The following is a 20,001-nucleotide window of genomic DNA, read 5'->3' on the forward strand; positions in this document are numbered from 1 at the left end:
GAAGGTATCAGACAGGAGGAAGCCTAGCTGGCGCCATCCTGGGTTCAGAGGAAGGGTGAGCAGGACCCCCTAGAGAATGGGGATCAGAGCAGGGTGTTTGAAATGCAGATACTGGGCTGCATCTGGGAGATTGTGGAAGATTCGTCAGGCAGAAGGGGCAGGGACCCCCACCTGGCAGGTTGTCAGGTAGAAGGGGCAGGGCAGGATGCGAACACTGGGCTGCCCCTGAGACATTATCGGGATGACTTTGAGATGTGGATGCATATGCTGGACGTAGAAGTCTTCTCCGGAGGCCTTTGTCACACACACATAAGCTCATACCTAACTTCCTGCCTAACACTACAACCCAGCATGCAAGGTCAGGTGTCACATGGGCCTTCAACATTTATCAGAGTTTGGAGTAATTTGGATTTCCAAATTAAGGATACTCAACCTGTAGTACATTAATTCTTTCATTGTTTGAGGATTACTGCCCATGAATAATCTTAAGTGGTTTGATTTTTCCCATTTTCCTTACAGCTAGTTTCTAAGATCTCTGCATCATGATACACAGACAGGAAGATTTTCATGTGGCTGCTCTGAGATATATAAAGGAAATGATGTTCTCATGGTTTTAAACAATGTGATAATCCTTATTTAACAGAATACACCGGGCTGCCTATCACTTTTACTGATCTCAGGGGTTTCCTGTAAAGTGGTGTGAGATACAGTTCTTCAACTTAAGTGAATAACAATTTATGTGAATAGACAATTTATGCCAGAACCACCCTTTCCTACAGAAATCACCTTGATAAGGGCTGCTACTAAAAATTACCATCAGTTGTTTATTGTTTAATGATTAAAGTCACAGTGAACATAAAGCGTGTCCACTGTCGCCACAAAGGGAATATTCTGTACACAGTCAGACCTTCTGAGGCGTTCTGATTATGGTGCTCCTGATGAAAATACGGTTCTCTCATTTCTCATCTGAGTGATTCCAGCTGAGTTTCCTTTTAATACCAAGAACGCAGATGTATTCTGGATACTCATGGTGTGGTAACAACACAGAAAGCTGCTTTCTTCCGCACAAAGGGGAGGTAGTGGCAGTGGAGCTAGCAAAAATAATCCCATCACGAACACAAAGACATCAGCAAACTATAAAACTCTTTATTTACAGCACATTTCTTCTGTGGGGAATTTTTTCTTTAAAGCACATTTAAAAATACTCTTTATTCACTCTGTAAAACATTTCCATTTTACAAGTAGCAAAACCCAAAAGCCTGTTTCTCTGTACACATTTATTTTTCTCTTAGGAAAAAATAATAATGTCCTGTGGGGACATGAAACTGATTTTAATAATCAAAGTCTAACTTTGCCTCTGTGGGCAACATAATTACAAACATGAATTAGAGCTTTGGGATGTTAGATCATAAGGCCTAACGTACAGTGTACAAATTAAGTACTGTACTGTCAGCTGACGGAGTCTGATACAGGACAGCTGTCAGATGCCGGCGTTGTTTACATTTCAGGGGGTCTCAATATGTGAACTATAACGAACAGACCCAGTTCCAAGGATTCTGTAACCTCTTCTTTATTTTAAGACATACTTCAAAATTATTAGTATTTTGGTGCCTGATTGAGGGAAAATAAATCCTACAAAGGCTGGCCCGAGACAGGGTGGCCTTGCTTGGAATTCAGTTAGCAGCTCTGAGCGCTGTTAGAAGCTCCAACAGGCTTTGTGCCCTTTCATTCTGAACACAGGTATGCTTTAGTAAATAAATATTTAAGTCTCAATTCTGAAGAAACAATCCACAAAAATAAGTCACAGCTTTTTTTTTTCTTAACAATGATCCAGTATCTTAATTTCTCCATGTTAAACTTACCTTTCCTGACGGATAGAAATTACATTTGCAAAAATCTTGAACAAAATTGCTCAGAATATTTAAAACTTGTATTTGAAAAGCCTTTCACAATATGATGTCCAAGTTGCATAGAAGGCCCCAGTGATCACTAGGAAATCTACCACAGTCCAGTTTTTCCAGCCCAAGGAGGTCCAAACTTCGGGGAATAATGTGGCCCTCTTCTGCTGCTGCTCTGAAAAATATTCTATCAAAACGAAGCTTGCAAGTGGCAGATATGCCGAGGTTAGAGTTCATCTGGGTATCCCATGTATATTGGCAATGCTTAGGTTTGCCCAGAAACTCCCACACATCCAGAATGTTGCTGGGTAAACCACCACATTTGGCAACCTGGAAAGAAAAAGAATACGCTTTAAGATTTACACAGTCTTTGCCTCTTAATTTAAAAAAAAAATTATTTATTTGAAAGGCAGAGGTAGAGAGACAGAAGGACAGACAGAGAGATCTTCCATCTACTAGTTTATTCCCCTAGTGATCAAAACGGCTGGAGATGGGCCAGGCTACAGCCAGGAGCCCTGAACTCTATCTGGGTCTCCCACGAGCACAGCAGGGGCCAAGTATCTGGGCCATCTTCCGCTGCCTTCCCAGGTGCATTAAAGGGAGCTGGATCGAAAGTGAAGCTGCTGAAACACAAACCACACCTCATACCATACGCAGGTGTCACAGGCAGCAGAACCCTCTACACAACGCCAGCCCCTCCCCTTTAGTTTAAAAAGGTGTCGTGGGGGCTTTTTGTGTCTCAGCTGCCCCACTTCTGATCCAGCTCCCTGCTAATGGATTGGGAAAAGTAGTGGAAGACGGCCCGAATGTTTGGGCTTCTGCCACCCGTGTGGAGACCTGGAAGATCTGTTAGACGCTCCTGGCTGCTGGCGCAGGCCCAGCTGTTGCAGGCATTTGAGAGAACCAGCAGAGGGAAGATCTCTCTCTCCCTCAATATAATTCTCTCAAATAAATAAAAATAAATCTTAAAAACACCTAAGTAAAAAATACAAAGTTGTCTTGGCTAGTACAACATCTAAGTATGGCATTTCAATCAGAATATCAATTATTAATTGCACATACAAAATAATTAGATATACAGTAAAAACATTTTGGTATAATATAAAATATCAATACAGCTGGAGAGATTGGGCTTTGTCTCTTGTCTTCTGCCATGAATAGGGTCCTACCTTTGGGCAGAAGACAAAACTCAGAAGGCTAAATGCCTACTGGGCACAGTTATTCCTGTTAGTAGTTCTTCAAACTCAAAAAGTAAAAACAAGGCAAAATTGCTACTCCACATTAGTCTGAAGTTTAGGAGACGGCATTTATATGAGCCAATGACGTCACATGCCTTCATAGTTTCATTGAAACTGCGGCCGGCGCACTGCGCTGATCCAATGGCAGGAGCCAGGTGCTTCTCCTGGTCTCCCATGGGGTGCAGGGCCCAAGCAGTTGGGTCATCCTCCACTGCACTCCCAGGCCACAGCAGAGAGCTGGACTGGAAGAGGGGCAACCAGGACAGAATCCGGCGCCCCAACCGGGACTAGAACCCGGTGTGCCGGCGCCGCAGGCGGAGGATTAGCCTGTTAAGCCGCGGCACCGGCTTGTCCATGAACATTAAAATGACTTTGTCACTCACTTCTTGATCCCTTAAATTTGTATCTCCTGCAAATATAACTGTAGCCGATTCTGGAGCCTCTTGGATTTTCTCTAGGACCATTTTTAACTGGTTCATTCGTTCCGTGGCGTGGCCTCTGGTGCTCTCCAAATGGGACGTCATAAGGTAAAGTTCATTCCCGGACACACTCGCCTGCAACAGGATAAATAATTACCATCACCGAAACAGCCCACTGACCACCAAGGCTGAACACTGGTAACAAAATCAACAGCCTTCTTGATCCACTGGTTTATATTTACCAGACTGAAACTATAATCAGCACTGTGCCCATCCAGAGAAGTGTAGGGTGCTAGTCCTGCCCCCAAAGAAGACTGCTTAGCACGCACCACCCTCCTTAGCACTCCAGCCCTCCACCATCAGCCCTCCCGCAGTGTCCCGGGGCCATCTGTAGCTCCTCCTCTGGACTCCCACAGCATACTGGACAAACTCAATTAAACCACAATTATTTCCCTCCTACAAAGCCATGAGTCATCTGCAAACAGAGAGGATTCTTATTTACTGTTATATTATTAAGGGCCTGGCACACAAGTACTCAAAACTGTGAGTTAAGTGAACAATTAAGAACCATTCACAGGCCAGCGCCATGGCTCACTAGGCTAATCCTCCATCTGCGGCGCCAGCACTCTGGGTTCTAGTCCTGGTTGGGGCGCCGGGTACTAGTCCCAGTTGCTCCTCTTCCAGTCCAGCTCTCTCTCTCATTGTCTAACTTGCCGTTAACATACTCACACTGGAGGCCAGCGTTGTGGCATATGGGGTAAAGCTGATGCCCACCGACACTATTACCACATATGGGCACCGGTTCATGTCCTGGCTGCTCCACTTCCTATCCAGCTCCCTGCTAACGGTCTGGGAAAGGAGCGGAGGATGGCCCAAGTGCTTGGCCTCTGCCACCCACACAGGAGACCCAGAAGAAGCTCCTGGCTCCTGATTTTGGCCTGCCCCAGCCCTGGCCATTGTGGCCATCTGGCAAGTGAAAAAGCAGATAGAAGATCTTGATCCCTGTCTCTCCCTCTCTCTTTGTAGCTCTGATTTTCAAATAAATGAATAATTTTTTTAAAAAAAGATACACTGTAGGATGTCACTATATATATATAAGAATTCCAGCAGCCAGCACTGTGGCTCAGCGGGTCCCACCAGTATCCCATATCAGAGTGCTCCCTGCTAATGTGCCTGGAAAAGCAGAAGATGGCCCAAGTACTGTCACTCACGTGGGAAATCCAAATGGAGTTCCTGGCTACTGGCTTCAGCCTGGCCCAGATTTGGCTATTGCAGCCATCTGGGGGAGTAAACGAGTGGATAGAAGACCTCTCTGTCTCTCCCTCTTTGTCACTCTGTCTTTCAAAGATAGACAGATAAATACATAAATCTCTTTAAAAAAAAGAATTCTAGGGGCCAGTGCTGTGGCACAGAAGGTTAAGCCTCTGCCTGCAGTGCCAGCATCCCCTGTGGGCTCAGGTTCAATCCCGGCTGCTTCACTTCCAATCCAGCTTCCTGCTTACGTGTCTGGGAAAGCAACAGAAGATGACCCAAGTGCTTGGGCCCCTACAACATGGGAGACCCAGAATAAGCTCCTGGCAGGGCTTTGGCCTAGCTAGCTATGGCTGTTGTGGCCATTTGGTGAGTGATTCAGTAGATGGAAGATCTCTCTTTCTCCTTTCTCTGTATTTCTGCTTTTCAAACAAAGAAACAAATCTTAAAAAAAAAAAAAAAAAAAAAAAAAAAAAAAAAAAACCTCCATTTTTACAAGTGTGTCCATATTAAAAATGTATGTAAAAAGTTAACTTATAAAGTTCTTTAAAACTATTTAAAACAATCTGTATGTAAAGAACAAATTTTTATCTAAAGGTAATGGTTTTCAGAAAATAGCACCATAGAACTATAAACAAAGTCTTCTTTTTTTTAAAAAAGTCAGTTTTAAAAAATTACTTACATGCACACACAAGAGATTCCTCATCATTTTGGTGTTTGGAAAAGGAATAATCTCTTGGCTTTTTAATTTCACTCTGGACTTCTTCAACATTATAGCTGTGAAATATCCTTCTTCATGACCTTCAAATGGTTGTGGAAAAGAATTTAGGCTAAGAAGGTCAAGGTATTTTCAGCTTATTACAAGTTCCCCTCCTGAAGATTTTATGACAACAGATATGTTATTTCAAAATAGTCTAAGAAAGCAAACTAAGTCCACTTGTTTACCTGCCCCCTCTGAATATTTAACTGGAAATATGGAAGAAATATAAAAATGTGGGGTCCTGTGGCACCGCAGGTTAAGCTGCCACTTGGGATGTCCTGTATTCCACAATGCAGTGCTAGATGGAGTCCTGGCTCCTCTGCTTCCAACCCAGCTTCTTGCTAATGCACCTGGAAAGCGGCAGAGATGGCTTAAGAACTTGGACTCCTGGCACCCATGTGGGAGACCCAGTGGAGTTCATGGCTCCTGGCTGTGGCCTGGCCCAGCCAGCCCCAGCTATGCAGGCATTTAGGGAGTCAAACAGCGGATGCAAAATCTCTCTCTCCCCCTTTTTCCGTTACTCTGCCTTTCAAACAAATAATTAAATAAAAAAAGCATGTAAGTGCCAAAAATACTGGCCAACATCAAGTAAGAAATTTCTGCAAAACACCCAGCAGATGAGCCTTGAACTGAGACAAAGTGACATGCGTTCAGAGAACAGGAGTGGAAGTCAGTGAATGAAAGCCTCCAGCAGTTTTCCAGGAGACGCAGATGGAGAAGTGGTAACTGCCTATCAGAACAGGGAGACCACCTGAATGCCTGTAGCGGAGAACCACAGACAGGAGGGGAATGTTAACACAAATGTACCACAAAAGGTACAGTGCCAAGCTAGGAACAGGAGCGCCAGTTCTGGGCTGGCGTAGAGTAGCAGGTTAAGCTGCCACTTGCAGCACCGGCATCCCATATGGGCACCAGCCTGAGATCTGGCTGCTGATCCAGCTCCCTGCTGATGTACCCGAAGACAGCCCAAGTGCTTGGGCCCCTGCACCCACGTGGGAGACCTGGAGGAAGCTCCGAATTCCTGGCTTTGGCCTGGCCCAGTCCTGCCCATTAATGGCCATTTGGGGAGTAAACCAGCAGATGGACAATCTCTGTTAACTCTGCTTTCAAATTAAAAAAAAAAAAAAAAGAGAGAGAGAGAGGTTTTTTTTTTTTTAAAAGGGTCCGTTCAAGGACTGGATATAGGATTAAGCATCTCCCTGGGGTCTTCTCCAACTCCTTACATCCAGGTGATCACACATGAGTGAGACAAGCGGTTTACGGAGAAACTGAACTGTGGCTGCTCCAGCCACTCAGCAGCCTCTGAAGGAGAGCTGGGAATGGACTGAAAGCAGGGATGACGTAAAAGTGTGTCTCCTCGAGCCTCAGCCCCTGCTGAGGGCTGCCTGCAGCAGGGAGGCAAAACAAGCATGCCACCTAGTATCCAGAACCCAGAAAGCTAGAGGGCTCTGGTAGGGAAACCGCGCGGCCTGAGATGAAGGGCGTCCACACGTCGACACACGGACAGCGGGGGAAGCAGCAGTCTACTCCACAATCAATCATCCCTCACCCACCCCTAGTGGGGTGTACTACCTGGCCTTGCTGGGGGACACTAAGCTCTCGTTGGCTTTTTAATACCTGGTGTTTACATGTGAACCAAGAGTCAACAAGTCCAACATGGCAGGACATAACCAACACAGACAAAAAGAAGAAATTAAAGCAACGCAGACAAAAAATTAACACCTAAAACAAACTAACCAACAACTAACAAAATAATGTCCTATGTGATAAGGTACTGCCTCCATAAACAAGAAAATGCCATAAAAAAAAACCTGACATTAAATGAACAGGAGGCCTGGGAAATTAAAATAATATTTAAAAACCAAGACAGTTGCCAAGAAAGTGGGACAGAGACATGAAAAATCAATGAGACATGAAAATGAAAGGGTCTTTTAACAGAGGGATTCCCAAAAGGGGATGAGAAAAGGAATTATAAAGGAGGGAGAAAAGGAAAGAGAAAAGAAAGAAGTGAGAAAAGGAAAAAGAAAGAATGAAAGGAGCACGGAGGGCAATAGAGGGGAGAAAGAAAGACAACTAGGAGAGAAGAGGAAGGAAGGTGAGAAAAAGAATTTTCCAGATCTGAGACTCCCTGAACAGCACAGTAGATGAGAAATGGCGTCAGCACACAGCCTGCTGGCTAAGAGGCCTGTATCCCCATTAGAACGCTGGGCTGCATTTGCAGTCCTGGCTCCTGCTGAATCAAACTGGAGGCAGTGGTGACAGCTGAAGTGAGTGGGTTCCTGCCACCCGGGCAGGACACCGGGATCATGTTCCCTGCTCCTGGCTTCAGGCTCAGCCCAGCCCTGGCTTTTGCAGATATTTGGAGAGTACACCAGAGGATGAGTGGTCTCTCTGTTCATCTGTCTCTCTCTCTGACAATCAACAAGAGGGAAAAAAAGAAAGAAAAGAACAAAATAATGCTACAGTTAAGAAAAAGAAACCCTCCTAGGGCCAGAGCTGTGGCTTAGCGGGTAAAGCCACTGTCTGCAGTGCCGACATCTCATATGGGCGCCGGTTCGAGACCTGGCTGTTCCACTTCTGACCCAGCTCTCTGCTATGGCCTGGGAAAGCAGCAGAAGACGGCCCAAGGCCTTGGGCCCCTGCACCTGCATGGGAGACCCAGAAGAAACTCCTGGCTTCGGATCAGCACAGCTCCAGCTGTCTTGACCATCTGGGGAGTGAACCAGCAGAAGGAAGACCTCTCTCTCTCTCTCTCTCTCTCTCTATGTAACTGTGACTTTCAAGTAAAATAAATAAATCTTTAAAAAAAAAAAAAAAAGAAAAAGAAACCCTCAAAGCGTCAGAGATTTGGGCAAAAACAGGAATGAGCGGCAGACATCATTATCAATAACACAAGCTAAAAGACACTGAAGCAATGCCCTAAAAATGACTTCCTACCTAGAAAGCTATGTTCAGCCAAACTATCAACCAATTACAAATATGTTAGGATCCAAAAACTTCACTACCCATTCACTACTTCTAGAAAGCAACCAGAGAATGAGCTGTAATAAAATGAGGCAGAAGGAAAGCCTGGGATTCAGAAAACGAGAAACTCTAAAAGGAGAAGCAAAAGAATGCTCGAGAACGCAGAAGAGCAGTCCTACACACACAGACTGAGAGGGAATTCTCGACCTTAGCAATTTTGGATTAAAGAGGAAATCAGAGCTAAAAAAAAAAAAAATCACATACTATGTAACAGCAAAAGTCAAAGAAAACATAAAAACCATGAGATGTGGCCAAAGTGGCACTTTAAATGCACTTTAGCAAAAACAAAATAAATGGAAAATTAAAAACTAAGTTATTCAGTGCAAAAAGGTTAAAACAAATTCATAGACTTTTTGAAAAAGCATAATCACAATGCAATTATCACATTAAAAAATTTTAAAACAACTTCAATCAAAAAGTGTCTCAAATGTTAGTAATTTCTCAGAAAAATATCTATTTTAATCACTTTTCTCACATTTATTAACATTAAATTGTATAAAATGTAGAGCCAGCGCTGTGGCGTAGCAGGTAAAGCCACCGCCTGCAGTGCGGTCACTGGTTTGAGTCCCATATGGGCACCGGTTTGAGTCCTGGCTGCTCCACTTCCAATCCAGGTCTCTGCTATGGCCTGGGAAAGCAGTAGAAGACGGCCCAAGACCTTGGGCCCCTGCACTCATGTGGGAGACCCAGAAGAAGCTCCTGGTTCTGGATCAGCCTAGCTCCAGCCGTTGTGGCCACTTGGGGAGTGAACCAGTGGGTGGAAGACCTCTCTCTCTCTCTTTCTGCCTCTGTAACTCTGCCTTTCAAATAAATCTTTAAAAATAAATAAATTGTATAAAATGTTCTCCTATAATTCTTTTAGTATCCTGTGCCTTGCTTAGTATTCTCAAACTTATTCATTTGGTTTTTCTTCTTTTTGTGCCAACAGACTGACTCTACTTATCTCTTTCACTGATCTGTTTTTCAAAGGAAAAGAAGTAGCAAGAAAATTGTTACCTGTAATAATCTCATAACTACTTGCTCGCTTCTTTATGTAGCTACAATATGGAGGAATAACTTCCTGTAGAAACACCACATCAGGGCTGTACCTAATTGAAAACATCAGTTTATAGTAAATACCAGGTATACCATTTCACTTTCAGCTACCAAGAGGAAGGAAATTCCATGACATACAAGAAAAACAAAATCTCTAAGGTATCTGATAGTCAATGTTTACACTAACCTTGTACGACTATAAACTGAGAATCTTCTATACAACTTAACACAAAACACTGTAGTAAAAAACAATGGCAACAACTGACAATAGAAGACACTGAGAGCCTGCGAGTGGTACTACACTCCAGCAGAAGCTTTCACAGTTATCTATAACAATCCTCTGGAAAATTCTTATCCACAACGAAGAAAGCTGAGCTCCAGAGAACTTAAGTGAAGCTGCAAAGCCAGTCTGGGGCAGGAACAGACTTTCTGGGCGACTTTGCATGGCAGAACTCATAACACAGAGTTGAATACATAGTCCCAGGTGGCTTCTAATAAACACGAGTGCTCCCTCTCCACCCAAACCCCATCTCGTTCTCAGAGGCAGTCACTGAGATCCTTCTCGGGGCGGACTCTGAACCCAGCTCCTGCGGTAAAGCCTGCGGTGCTGGGCTATCACTCGTAGATACACAAGAGACACTACAACATTAGAAAACTACTAGCCAGAAGTGACAATACTCACAAAGCTATGTAGGAACACACTCCTCGGGCCCTCTCCTGCAGATGGTTCAGATCCAACCCATCAATATTCCAGGTGATGCACGAGAACATGCTGCCATCTTCCTGCTGAGTATTTTCAGTTGGGCTGGTTGTAGAACTAATGGAATCACTTGTTTCTTCGCTGGTGAGGTCAACACTGGCAACATCAGAATAGAACAAAACTTGGAAAATAATTTGTAAGTGGATTACGAAGGCCCTCATCTTACAGGTGAGGTTATTTTTTTTAAATGTTGCCTCTTCCCTATTTCTTTTTTTTTTTTTAATTTATTTATTTTATTTGGAAAGTAGTTAGAGAGAAAGAGAAAGGTCTTCTATCTGCTGGTTCACTCCCTAAATGGCCACAACAGCTGGAACTGAGCTATTTCAAAGCCAGGAGGCTGGAGATTCTTCCAGGCCAGGGGCCCAAGCAGTTGGGCATCTTTTACTGCTTTCCCAGGCCACAGCAGAGAGCTGGATCGGAAGTGGAGCAGCCAGGACTTGAACAGTCACCCATATGGGATGCTGGCGCTGCGGGCAGCAAGCTTACCTGCTATGCCGCTGCGCCAGCCCCTGTAAGTTTAACAAGAGTCTGAAAATAATCTGCCTGCAGAACAACAAAAGCCACAACTGAGGAAAAATTGATTCTGACCCAAAGGCTTGCTCATTTACACTTTAGTCAACTCAACAGCCTTCAGTGTGTCTCTAAAATAATCTTATAAACCATGACCCTGGGGCCAGCGCTGTGGTGTAGCAAGTAAAGCCGCCGACTAGTGCTGGCATCCATATGGGCGCCAGTTCATGTCCCAGCTGCTCCATTTCCAATCCAGCTCTCTGCTATGGCCTGGGAAAGCAGCAGAGGATGGCCCAGGTCCTTGGGCCCCTGCACCTGTGTGGGAGACCCGAAAGAAGCTCCTGGCTCCTGGCTTCGGATTGGCCCAGCTCTGGCTGTTGCAGCCAATTGGGGAATGAACCAGTGGATGGAAGCTCTCTCTCTCTGTCTGCCTCTGCATCTCTGTAACTCTGCCTTTCAAATAAATAAATAAATCTTTTTTAAAAAAATGACCCCAAATTACACTAAGAAATGTAGGATTTACAAATGTATTTGCATTCGTTCTAGATCCTATTTGAAATCATGTCTCATGGTAGGAAACAAACAATTACATATTCCTTGCTGTCCCCTCTTGGGTTGGTACAGTCTGAGATTCCTCCCCTTCAAAGTGAGTCCAAGTAACTGACCAACCAACTATACCAGAAAGGATATTTTGGGACATCTGAGGCTTGGACATACAAAGCAATGGGCTTCCATTCAGGCCTCTAGAACATGTGCTCTGGGAACCCTCAATTGCCACGTAAGAATGCTGACTACACTGAGACTGCCAGGCTGGAGGGGCCACACATGTGGCACTCAGTCAGTCCTGTCTGATCTGCCATCTGCCATCCCACCAAGGCCCCAGACATCTGAGTGAAAGCACAAAACATCACTAAAAGGTGATTACCAAGCAAATGTAGAAGCTATTCACAAATTCAATAATTGGGATTTTTACATTTGTAATTTTAATAAACTTACTGCCAATATTTTAACTGTATTTGGAATTAGATTTTCAGAACTGCAAACAGTAGAAAGAATCCTTATACACTATTCATCCAGATTCTCCAAATGTAAATATTTTATTTAACATTTACATGCTTTACTCTGAAACATTTGCTTACTTTTGGTATGTACTTCCTAAAAACAAGGACATACTTGAGTGATTATCAAACCGATTATCATTGATACAATACTATCTCAAGACCTGTTCCAAGGGCCGGCATTATGGCATAGTGGGTTAAGCCACCTCCGATACAGCCTCCCAAATGGGCACCGGTTCTAGTCCCAGCAGCTGCACTTCCGATCCAATGAAAGGATGAGCCTGGGAGAACAATGGAGGATGGCCCAAGTGCTTGGGCCCCTGCACTTAGAGGGGAGACCTGGATGAGGTTCCTGGTTTAGGCATGGCCCAGCCACAATTATTGCAGACATTTGGGGAGTGAACAACCAGATCGAAGACTGACCTATCTACCTCTCTCTAACTCTTTCAAATAAACCAATCTTCAAAAAAAAAGACCTGCTGCACTTTTGCTAACAGTGGCCTAGCCCCAGATCACATGCTGCGTGTGGACGGCAGGCTGTCTTTCAGTATCTTTCAGTATGTAACAGTTGACCAGGCCATCTTTGTTTCTCATGACCTGGACATTTTTGAGGAGTAAAGGCTTAAAGGCTATGTATTTAACAGAATATCCTTCAAAAATCATCAAACAACCTTTAGGTTTGTCTGATCTTTTCTTGTGATTCAAGTCAGATTATGCATTTTTTTGAAGAATGAGGATACTTCAAAAGAACAGGGGCTGGCACTGTGGCACAATGGGTTAAAGCCCCAGTCTGCAGCACCCACATTCCATATGAGCGCTGGTTCAAGTTCCGGCTATTCCACTTCTGAACCAGCTCTCTGCTATGGCCTGGGAAAGCAGTGGTTGGGCCCCTGCACCTGTGTGGGAGACCCGGAAGAAGCTCCTGGCTCCTGGCTTCAGAACAGCTCAACTCTGACCACTGCAGTCATTTGGGGAGTGAACCAGTGGATGGGAGACCTCTCTCTCTCTCTGGCTCTGCCTCTCTCTGTAACTGCATTTCAAATATATAAATATTTTTTAAAAAATCATGGAGAAATGGAAGTAAAAGATAAGTTTATTAGGGCTGGCATTGTACTGTAGCAGGTTAAGCCATCACGTGCAATGCTGGCATCCCAAATGGGCACTGGTCCATGTCCTGGCTGCTCCACTTCAGATCCAGTTCCCTGCTAATGGCCTGGAAAGAGCAGCAGAAGATGGCACAAGTGCTTAAGCTCCTACCACCCAGGTTGGAAACCCAGATGAAGATGCTGGCTCCTGGGTTCAGCCTGGCTCAGCCCTGGCTGCTGGAGGCATTTGGGGAATCACACAGCAGATGGAAGATCTCCACCTCCCCACTTCACCCTCACCCCCATAACTCTTTCAAATAAATAAATCTTTAAAAAAAAAGTTTAAATCCATGCGGTTTTCCATAAAATGAATTTACCACTAATTTTTTAAAGTATCTTTATATGTCCTCCTGAGTAATTACCCGGAGATGCCTAATATGGATTTGTTCCAAAACTGTGATATTAACTTTGATCATTTGGTTAACATATTGTCAACCAGATTCCTCACTTATGAGTTCCCCCTTTATAATGAGATTTATGGGTAAGTATACTTTGCAACTATGTACACATTTTGCTTCTCATTAAATTTTTACCTACTAGTTTCAGTATCCATTGCTGATGTTTCCCAGAAATAATTACTATGGTGGTTCCCAACTGATGACTTCTTTAAATCCTCATGCTTTCTATACCTAGTAGTTGGAATTCTGCTACAACGAAGTGTCCCCTTCTTCCTTAAACAAGTGTGTATCAGTATGGATTGTTACTTTATTCTGTAGATTATGATCTATTCCTATCAATTATCCTGTCACTCCACCTATCTCATCATAGATGGGGGTTTGTGAGGCAGAGGCATGGAGGTGCAGGGGAGGGAATTAGAACGGGACTTTTAAGCTGGTCCCTGTCTCTCTGGCATGTCCCCAACATTTTCTGGACAACCCATTACTTTCCAGCACCACAGATAGTCCAGATTCATCTTGCTCCTGCTCTGTAATCTGTCATTTCTTTTTTTTTTTTTTAAGATTTATTTATTTATTTGAAAGTTAGAGCCACACAGAGGAAAAAGGAGAGGCAGAGAGAGAGAGACTGGCTGCAACGGCCAGAGCTGCACCAATCAGAAGCCAGGAGCCAGGAGCTTCCTCTGGGTCTCCCATGCAATGCAAAGCCCAAGGACTTGGGCCATCCTCCACTGCCCTCCCAGGCTATCAGCAGAGAGCTGATCGGAAGTGGAACGGCTGGGCCTCGAACCAGCGTCCATGTGGGATGCCATGCCAGCACTGCAGGTGGCAGCTTTACCAGCTACGCCATAGCGCCAGCCCCTGTTATCTGTCATTTCTAAGAGGCCCTGTTCCTTTCAGTGAAGAATGGTATTTACAAGCCAAGATCTAAGTGCCAAGCTGAATGCAATGCCCACTCTGAAGCAAAAAACAAATCTTCTGAGTCATTTTCTTTACATGTAAAACTCTCCTTTGTTGTTTTCATCCGCCCCAAAATTCCTTTCTTAATATTATACTTTTTTTTTTCCCCCAAAGACTTACCACAAAAGAGAAAAAGCCAGGTGATTCCAATGCCTGGTCAAAGATGTTAGATCCTTGACCAGGAAGAAGGAATATTAGCTCTTTATTTCTATCAAATCTTCTCTTTCACACACTGTATTTTAAAGATGTAGGGGCTAGCATTGTGGCACAGTGGTTAAGCCACCACTTGTGACACTGGCATCCAATACTGGAGTGCAAATCCGAGTTCCAGCTGCTCTGCTTCCAGTCAAGCTCCCTGCTAATTCACCTGGGAAGCAGAAGTTGACAAAGGTGTCCCTGCTACCCTGCGGGAGACCTGAATGGAGTTCCAGGCTCCTGAGTTCAGCCTGGCCCAGCCCTGGCTGATGCAGCCATTTGGGGAGTGAGCCAGCAGATGCAAGACCAATTATCTCCCTCCCCCACCATCTCTCTCTCTGCCTAACAAATAAATATTTTTTATAAGTGTCTATCACATTAAGCCCCTTACCTTACAGCACAAATCACCCTTTCTGCAGTTAAAAGATGCCCATCTATAACTCAATTTGTTTCCTAGAGACTGTAAACACACTCCCTACGCTCTTCAGTGGAGGAGTGTCACAGGTGATGTTCTGGAGAGCACATGGCTGCTCTCTCTGTAACTCTGGCTTTCAAATAAGTAAATCTTTTCTTAAAAATTTCTTCTACTCACCGGGTTCTAGTCCCGGTCGGGGCGCCGGATTCTGTTCCGGTTGCCCCTCTTCCGGGCCAGCTCTCTGCTGTGGCCCAGGAGGGCAGTGGAGGATGGCCCAAGTGCTTGGGCCCTGCACCCGCATGGGAGATCAATTAGAAGCACCTGGCTCCTGGCTTCAGATCGGCACAGCACCGGCCTTGGCAGCCATTTGGGGAGTGAACCAATGGAAGGAAGACCTTTCTCTTTGTCTCTCTCTCTCACTGTCTATAATTCTACCTGTCAAATAAAAATAAATAAATCTTAAAATAATAATTCTTTTTTAAAAAATTGTTTTTTAATCTATTTTTAAAGATTTATTTATTTATTTGAAAGTCAGAGTTACAGAGAAAGGTAAGACAGAGAGAGAGGTCTTCAATGCACTGGGTCACTCCCCAATTGGCCACAATGGCCAGAGCTGCGCCAATATGAAGCCAGGAGCCAGGAGCTTCTTCCGAGTCTCCCGCACAGGTGCAGGGGCCCAAGGACTTAGGCCATCTTCTACTGCTTTCCCAGGCCATAGCAGAGAGCTGGATCGGAAGAAGAGCAGCTGGGACTAAAACCGGTGCCCATATGGGATGCTGGCACTTCAGGCCACGACGTTAACCCACTGCACCACAGGCCAGCCCCTAATCTATTTATTTGAAAGGCTGAAGACAAGTCTTCCATACACTGGTTCACTCCCCAAATGCCTGTAATAGCTAGAACAGGGTCAGGCTGAGGCTGAGACAGGAATTCCATCCAGGTCTCCCAAGTGGATGGCAGGAACCCAACTACTTGAACCATCACCTGCTACCTCCCAGAGTACACACCAACAGAAAGCCTAAGCACACAGCAAAGCCAGGACTCAAATTCAAGCACTGCAGTATGAGATGAGGGCATCCAAAGAAGTGTCCCAGCTTCTGGGCCAATGCCCAGCTCTGCTCTCCTTTGTATCGCTGCTGGAGGAGGGAGCCAGGCATCCGGCCTAACAAAACGTCAGCTGAGATGTCTGCCTCCCATCTGAATGCGTGGGTTTGAGTTTCAGTTCTCCCAAGTTCAGCTTCTTGATAATCCCCATCCTGGGAGGTAGCAGGTGATGGCTCAAGTGCTTGGGTTCCTATCATCCACATGGGAGTCCTGGACTGAGTTTCCTGCTACCAGTTTTGCTGTGGGGTAAGCCAGTGGATGAGAGCTCCCTCTCCCAGCCTTTCAGGGAAAAAAAAAAAAGGAAAACAGCCATCTGGGGATCAAGCCAAAAAGCCAGAATGTATTCAGCAGGTCTGGGATGGGGCCTGAGACTCTGCACATCTAAGCAGCTCCCACAGTGTCCATGCTGCTGGTCCAGGGCTCTGAGGGGAGTGGCTCTCAATGCTGGCTCCATGTAAGAAACACTCAGGAGGTTTTAAAAGAAAAAGAACAAAAACTAGGAGGAGCAAACGGGCCCTACTCCAGATTCAATAAGTTAAAATCTTTGGGAAGCGGTGCAACAGGAAGAGTATTTAACTCCCCAGATAATTCTAACATGCAGCTAAGATTCAGCACAGCGATTTTAAGGTTCCCCTTATCTCCCCTGAGAGATACTATACATTCTGATGTAGGGGCTAAATCGCCTTCAGTTCAATTTCACCTTTTGCTAACAACCTGAGATTCCCGCCTCACTCTTTTAAGACAAAGTCCCTATGGAGCAGGCTTGAATTTGTTGGTCATAGTATCTTGCTAACAATTTCCTTTTGTTCTTTATTGCTGTTTTTTGTTAAAGCCAACACCAAAAATCGAATCAAGCTCTGCTCCATGAAAACACTGGCCTAGGAAACATCTTCCAGCCTTCCCATTTCTCTCCACAGTGGACAAAATTCAAAAGCCTCACTCCCACTGGCACTTGATTTGAGTTCTGAGACAACAGACCATGGCCTAATCAAACACTTTTTTTTTTTTTTTTTACTGTTCTGGGATCAGGGGCTCCTAACTGTCGCCATGACTCAACTCCATTCACACTTTTACTGAGGGCCCATTTCAGAGAATCTACTCTTTTGTTCCAATTTATCAGTTGTAATCCAGTCTGCTGGAACAAGTGGCAACTGAGGTAGGCTGGAGGAGATCAGAAACCATCAGGGGCAGGTACTGGAATGCAGCCAGGCTTCAGAAAGGACAAGTGTCCCGGCTGCTGCACTTCCAGTCCAGCTCCCTGCTAATGCACCCAGAAAAGTAGTGGAGACGGCCCAAGTGCTTGGGCCCCGCGTGGGAGACCTGGATGAAGCTCCTGGCTTTCACCTGGCTCAGCCCTGCCTGTTTGGGCCATTTGAAGAGTGAACCAGTGGATAGAAGATCGATCTCTAACTCTGACTTTCAAATAAATAACTCTTAAAAAAAAAAAAAAAAAAAGACAATGTGCGGCAAGGCGTGCTTTCTCCCAATCCTGCAAATCGACTTCTCTCTGCTTCATTCTCTCCATGGTCTCTCTTCTCCTGCTCAACCAGAGGATGAGTATGGATCCCACCATGCTATGTTAACATGTTACAGTTCTTACTCCACAGGAAGATCCAAACTTCCCTCTCTCCTTCCTAACCCCAAAATCCAAGGAGAGGAGATCTGACTGGCTGGCGTGGACTAGGTGACACCTCCTAGCCCAGGTGGCTCTGGCTACTACAACATGAGGACCAGACACAAGACACTGTGGGCAGGTGGGCAATTCCCCAAAAGCAGCAGGGCAGAGGGAGACAGGAGCCTAGGAAAAGGCTTTCACATTCCAGAAGCCAGGGCAGCTTGAGAGGTCAAAGGGAGAAGGTCGTCTCCACTGCCAACAGGGAGCTGCACAGGCTGCCCACATAGCTGGGAGAACTTCAATACACACTCAGTGTATATTCACTGAGAACGGACTGCATGTGTCAAATACTGCGTTAGACTTAGCAACTGGGAAGTCAGCGACATACAAGGCTGTCTCTACCAAACGGGCAGCCTGCAAGATACAAAATGTGGAACAGTTACAGCGTGCACCAAGTCACCGGGCAAGGCCATGGACAACGCTCTGGAGCACCGACTAGGGGAGCCTCACCCAGACTTGGCACGTCAGGAGAAGCTTCTCTGAAAGACAGGTCACGTCTAAACTGAAGCCTGCATCGTTATTAGCAAAGAAGGAAGAAAAACGGCTCCACACAGATAATAAAAATGTTTATAAAGACAGGCCAAAAAGGGAAGATGGCAGGAGACGAACTTGGACAGCCAGGCAGTGGTCAAACTGCAGAGGGACTCACAGGGCCTCTGGACTTCAGCAGCACTAATGGAGACACTGGGATGGGTGCACTGGAGTTAACAGGGGAGGGTGTGTTTTGCATTTATGTATGTATGTATGTATGTGTATGTATGTATGTATTTGAAGGGCAGAGTTAGAGAGAGAGGAGAGGGAAAGAGACAGAGAGAGGTCTTCTATCCGATATTTAACTCCTCAAACACCCACAACAGCTGGGGCTGGGCCAGTCGGGATGCAGGAGCTTCTTCCCGGTCTCCCACGTGGGTGCAGGGGCTTTGTTGGGCCGTCCTCTGCTGCTTTCCCAGGCGCATTAGCAGGGAGCTGGATCGGAAGTGGAGCAGCTGGGACTGGAACTCGGACCCATGTGGGATGCAGGCATTGCAGGCTGCAGCTTAACCGGTTAAGCCACAGCGTCCGGGTCCTATGCAGGTGCATTCTGAAATGCTGGCCAGTGAGAGCAAGTAGATAAACAAAGTAGGGAGCAGGGGCCCTGTCAAGCAGCCATTCTTCCATAGAGGATTTTTGCCTCGTTCACCCGTTTCCAAGTGTAATCAAAATAACGGCACCTTCCCTTCCTATCTTTTTCATATTTTAACTAACAAAAACCAACTACGAATACAGTGAGCTGCCTCTGACGAGTCTTACCAACAGTAACGTCTACCTAAGAATCCCCGGAGCCCACGGAAGTGAGACGGCTGGAATGGCAGCCCCCAGACCCAGCCACGGGGGAAACCTGCAAACCACCGACCGACGCTGGGCTCCCCATCAGGAAACGTCCACCTGCCCCACACCCTGGACCCCCCCAGGCCATCGCCGGAACAAAGCCCGAAACGCTGCCTGATGGTGAGCCGGCTGGCGCACCAAGGCCCCGATCATCTGTCCGGTAACGAAACCTCTGGCTCACGCCTCTCCCACGCTTCCAAGTCCAACTCCACCCCGCAGGTGTTTCCTTCTGCACCTCAGCAAGGGGGCTCACGGCCCCCCGGCGGCCCCTCACCGCCCTCCGCCCCGCGCCTCTCACCAGGTCCCGGGCTCCGAGGGGCGGCTTTCCAAGACGCTCTCCTCCACCGGCCGCTCGAAGTAGGAGTCCAGCGCCCTCTGAAAAGCAAAGGCACAGGGTGGGCCGCGCGCTCCTCGAAGCGGGCAAGGGCGGAGGAAGGTAGAGAGGGCGTACTTCCATCTCCCAGTCGTTCTCGGCCAGGTAGCACTGCGCCACGGCGGCGTCGCAGCTCGCCACGGCGGCGAACTCGGCACACTGGAGCCGCCGCCTCTTCGCCTCGGGACTGCCTTCCTCCAGCTCCATCAGCCCGCCGCGGCTTCGCCAAGCCCTCAATGGGCACCAGCTACCGCCTCCCCGTTCCGCGCAGGCGCGCACTGCCCCGGCGCGGCCGCGTCAACCGCCCGGCTGGGAAACGCGCTCCGCGGCTGGGCAGCGGTCCGGGGGCGATTGGGGCGAGCCGGGACGCGCATGCGCGAGCCGCGGGGGCGGGGGCGGGGCCGAGGGCGGCGCGCGC

The 20,001-nt window shown here is 46.4% G+C and overlaps 1 protein-coding gene across 1 annotated transcript; it reads right to left on the minus strand.

Annotated features, from left to right (window-relative positions):
• Positions 1-1,126: 1,126 nt before the first annotated feature.
• On the minus strand, positions 1,127-19,929 carry TDP2 (tyrosyl-DNA phosphodiesterase 2). Its single transcript, XM_002714156.6, has 7 exons — positions 19,662-19,929; positions 19,509-19,585; positions 10,308-10,481; positions 9,587-9,678; positions 5,489-5,607; positions 3,520-3,690; positions 1,127-2,228 (listed from the first exon to the last, which is right to left on the minus strand). The coding sequence occupies exons 1-7, from the start codon at positions 19,788-19,790 to the stop codon at positions 1,947-1,949; spliced, it is 1,044 nt and encodes a 347-aa protein (XP_002714202.2). The 5' UTR covers positions 19,791-19,929; the 3' UTR covers positions 1,127-1,946.
• Positions 19,930-20,001: the final 72 nt, after the last annotated feature.

The sequence above is a fragment of the Oryctolagus cuniculus genome, chromosome 5 (assembly GCF_051225735.1).
Source record: "Oryctolagus cuniculus isolate XC-2025 breed Fujian yellow rabbit chromosome 5, ASM5122573v1, whole genome shotgun sequence".
In the NCBI taxonomy this organism is placed as follows: domain Eukaryota; kingdom Metazoa; phylum Chordata; class Mammalia; order Lagomorpha; family Leporidae; genus Oryctolagus; species Oryctolagus cuniculus.